General features: G+C 58.3%; 1 protein-coding gene across 1 annotated transcript in view; it reads left to right on the top strand.

The window, feature by feature from the left end:
* HIC2 (HIC ZBTB transcriptional repressor 2) overlaps window positions 1-3,969 on the top strand; it is a 28,444-nt gene that overhangs the window by 16,784 nt on the left and 7,691 nt on the right. Inside the window, 1 exon segment of the mRNA XM_039868418.1 lies at window positions 3,322-3,420. Coding sequence (XP_039724352.1) covers window positions 3,395-3,420 — 26 coding nt within the window. The 5' untranslated portion in view covers window positions 3,322-3,394.

Raw genomic sequence — 3,969 nt, 5'->3', positions numbered from 1 at the left:
CTGCCGGTGATGAATGAGGGCTGCCCAAATAGGGAGGAGGCAGGAGGGACAGAGATCTCTTGCCATCGTGGTCACTCTGCCTTCATGAGCCACTTCTCTTGTACCCAGACTTATAAGGCTGAACTGGTAGCCATGGGTGGGATGGAAAGCAGCAGTGGGGAGCGGGGTCACTCCCACGGCCACAGATGACACGTACCTCCACACTGCCAGCTCCTACCCTTTCTGCCTCACAGGGAGGTGAGAGGTGAGCTGTTGGGGTGGTTGCTGGGGCAGAGGCTGTGTGTATAAAGATGAGAGTGGAGTGAGTGCAGAGCACACAGACTCCTGGGGGGCGGGCGGGGAGTCCACAAGGCTAGTGCAGTTGGCGTACGGCAGCACCCAGTAAATGTTAGCTAGTGTTAAGCTCCTGAGAAAGCCTCTATTCTTTCTGTCCTTTTCAGTTTATTTTTTCCATTTGAGGTAAAATTTATATACAGCATGGTGCTCAGATCTCAAGTGACCCCTTAACCCAGGCTCCTAACAAGATATAGAGCCGATCTCACCCCAGGTTTTTCATGCCTCTTCCTAGACAGTGCTCACCTCACCTTCCACAGGCTGTCCTGATTTTGTCTCTACCATAGGTTAGTTCTGCTCATTCTAGAACTCGATGTAAATGAGTAATCCCACCCCCCAGAGATAACCTTATTTAGCAATTGGGTGTGTGTTCCAAGGTATTTCTTTCCATGGGGTGACACTGCCTAGCGGGGCCTTCTATTCCTTTAGTGGAGGAGGGTGGACGGGGAAGGAGCAGCAGAGGGGATCCGGGAGGTTCTTGCCAGCTCCCTCTGGCTCAACGGGAAGGGCCTAGCCTTCCCTTAGGCAGGCGTGTGCTGCCGGTGGTGTCTGCGCTCTGGGCCTGCCACTTGTGTGTTGGGGGCTTGCCTCTCTGGCTTTTCTGTGGCAGGGGCCTGGAGGGGAAGAAAAGGAAATGAGAACTGAGTAAGGACCTGTCCTAGTTCGTGGGGTAACCATCCTGTTGGGTAGGTGGGTGTTGACCATTCGATAGACAAGGACCTGGGAAGGGTGATCCCGGTCTTCAGCCAGGTCTCTCTCTGCTCATTCCCCTACACCTTTTGTGTTCACAAGAGGGCAGAGCTGGGACTCACTCAGGGACTTGTGTTCCTGCCCTCCCCTGCCAGAGTCAGCCCAGCTGGGGACATTCACTCATCCACCTGGGAAGGGCCAGTTCTTGGCCTTCAAACAGAACCTGACTGTCCCACTGCCCCAGATCCTGGGTTTCCTGGAGCCAGTGCTCTGGGCCGGCAGTGGGCCTGAGCTGGGCATGGGATCATTGGGGCTGATAGGCATACTGCCTGGGCCCGCTGCCAGGGTCCTGCTGGGTGCCAGGTGGTATCCTCATTCCAGCCTGTGGCAGGCTCCTGCTAGGGCTGGGTCCCAGCCCCTGTACCCAGTGGGACGTAGTGCTGCCAGCTTGCCGAACCAGCCCCCACAGCCATGTTTTTACTTATATGGCACCTTGCCACCATAACTGTGGCCTCTCCAGGGTAGACGCTTGCTGTTCCCACACCGACAGTGAGTGGGAGGGCAGAGGTCTCTGGCTGTCGTCATTTTACTGGGAAGAGAAGTGCAATGCCTCATAGGGGTCCTGGCCCTGCATCAGGGGGACACTACCACACCTGTTGTGAGGTAACTTCATGGCTTACAGGCACAGTGAGTACCCACACTTGGCCCAGCCTGGTGTAGGTGGCACACATGGCAGCATCAAGCTGGCTATGAGCTCACAGCAGGCTGGCTCTGCCCTGTCCTGCTGAGTGTCCCTGTGGGGAAGTCAGGCTTGAGAGGAATCAAGTCTTACTTAGCTCGGGAAACCTTGGTCAGCCACTCGGCCGTCCATAGGCCAGTGAAATGCCTGGCAGGGGTGGGCAGCGGGCACCTAATGAGAGGCCTGAGTCCTGTTCTGCCACCCACTGCCTGCACACATCTAGTAGTTGCTGGCCTGATCCTGACAAGGGCGAGTAACTTCTATCTAGTTACAAGGTCTGGCACTTGCTGAGGTGGAGGCCAGTGGGCAAATACTCTGCCTGGCCAGGGCTTGGGTTGTCCAGAGAGGAGTAGGCAGGGTGGCACAGGGCTGTGTGGCGGACGTCTGGTCAGCTGAGGCTTCTGTCAGTTCTTACTGGCCAATCGCCAGCGGTGCAGTGGGTTCTGCTCCATTCCCCAAGACTCTGGGCTCCACTCTGTCCCACTGGCAATCTCTGGCCTCACCCAATGGGGGAGCCTGGACTCTCCACACAGGTGAGAGGCCCAGGCTGTCCTCGTTAAATGTGGACATTCTCAGGCCGCTGGACCTACAGAGCTGGTTCTGCTGCCCTCTGGGCCATTGGTGGGATCCTGGACAAACTGTCTCCCTCCCGCCTAGGCCACCCCTGTGAGAGGGGAGTTGTGCTAGGGGCCAGAGAGACAGCTGGCAGGCTGGAGCTGAGGCCTCCCAGCCACCCCGCACCCCGGGTCTGGTCACATTCCTGAGGGACCTGCTGAGCCTCCCTGGCCCTGAGGGTGGGGGAAGGGCAGGCAGGGATGGGCTCCAGGCTGCTGCAGGCCTCCTCCCCCACCCTGGCTCCATTCCAGGGGAGTCCAGGCCTGTCTGAGTGGGGTGCAAGGAGCCAGAACCTCAGGACCCTGTCCCATGGGGCCCAAAGCTAGGGGCAGTGGGGAGCCGGAGCCCACCCGCATCTGGTGGCAGCTGCTAGCAGCTTTGGCAGGCTGGTATTGAAAGGCCGAGCTTGCGAAAACTTCTGTGAGGGGAGGCCATGTGGTCAGGCTGGGCTGAGCAGGAGGGGGCTGGGCCCTCTGGGCAGGGAGGGGGCAGAGCAGATCTGGAAGGGAAGGAGGCTGGAGAGCCAGAAGCGGTTGAGACTGGTTCTTATAAATAGCCTATTGCACCAGTCTCCAATTTTGACCTTTTGTTATGTAAATGTGGCCAGCCTGGGAAGGGCCTTGCCCAGGCCTCCTGCCACCACACCCACCAAGAATTATGTGACTGCCCCCAGCTCTTAGTCCTAGGTGGCCCTCGGACTACCCTAACTCTCCTGGATGGAAGAAGGTGCAGCGCCTTAGACCAGCTACCTTCTCTGCCTCTGGGCCTGATGGTGGGGGGACTGTGGCCACTCTTCTGCTCAGCTGGCTGCCCTTGGCATCCCAGCCAGAGAGACCCTAGACCTTCCTGGGAGCAAGGGCTCCAGGGCTACTGAGCACCTTCTTCACTGTCCGTCGCTTTCTAGATGATGGCTGTCTGGGTGACCATGTCCATCTTCTCCTCAGGTGACCAGGCATTGATGCACCCCCAACGGAGGCCACGCGCTCAAGGAGGCCACCCCCGCTGGCTGCTGCTCACATGGTTTCTGGGCCCCTGGCACTCCGGTAGGCCAGGGAAGGGTGAGGGAGGCATAGGGGAGGGAGAACATCATCCACCTGCTCCTGCTTGGAGGCTTTCTGGGCAGCCCACAGCCCCGAAGCTCTGAGTCTGCATCCTGGCCTGCAGTCTTTTGTGTGCATGCAGTGCTGGGCAGCGTGAAGGGGAGGCTGGGGTATGGGGAGGAGGGGCCACTGTGGGCTCACAGGCTTTTGGAGGATGAGACCTCCTGACCTCACCCATCTATTTGCCAGGCTCAGAGCACCAGGCGTCCTGGGTGTTGGTAGAGCTGACGTTGCATTTTCTTTGGGCCAGGTGTTCTGGACGGTGTGGAAGCCATGGTAGCAGAAGGTTGGTTCCCATGGGACCTGGGCTCCAGCTTCTTAGCCCTGGCTTAGCAGCCTTGCAGAACTGGGCTGTCCTAGGAGATGTTTGCTGCCTCCTGCTGTCAGGCTCTGGTGGAGTCTGACACTCACGTGTGTTCAGGGCAAGCTCTGAAGCCACCTTTGAGGTGTGAATGATTGCTAGGGTTCCCTTTTATCTTTGCAAACAAGTGC

The sequence above is a fragment of the Pteropus medius genome, unplaced genomic scaffold, assembly GCF_902729225.1.
Source record: "Pteropus medius unplaced genomic scaffold, Ma_sr-lr_union100, whole genome shotgun sequence".
Lineage (NCBI taxonomy): Eukaryota > Metazoa > Chordata > Mammalia > Chiroptera > Pteropodidae > Pteropus > Pteropus medius.
Note: the sequence above shows the minus strand (reverse complement) of the source record. Positions and strands in the feature narration are given on the sequence as shown.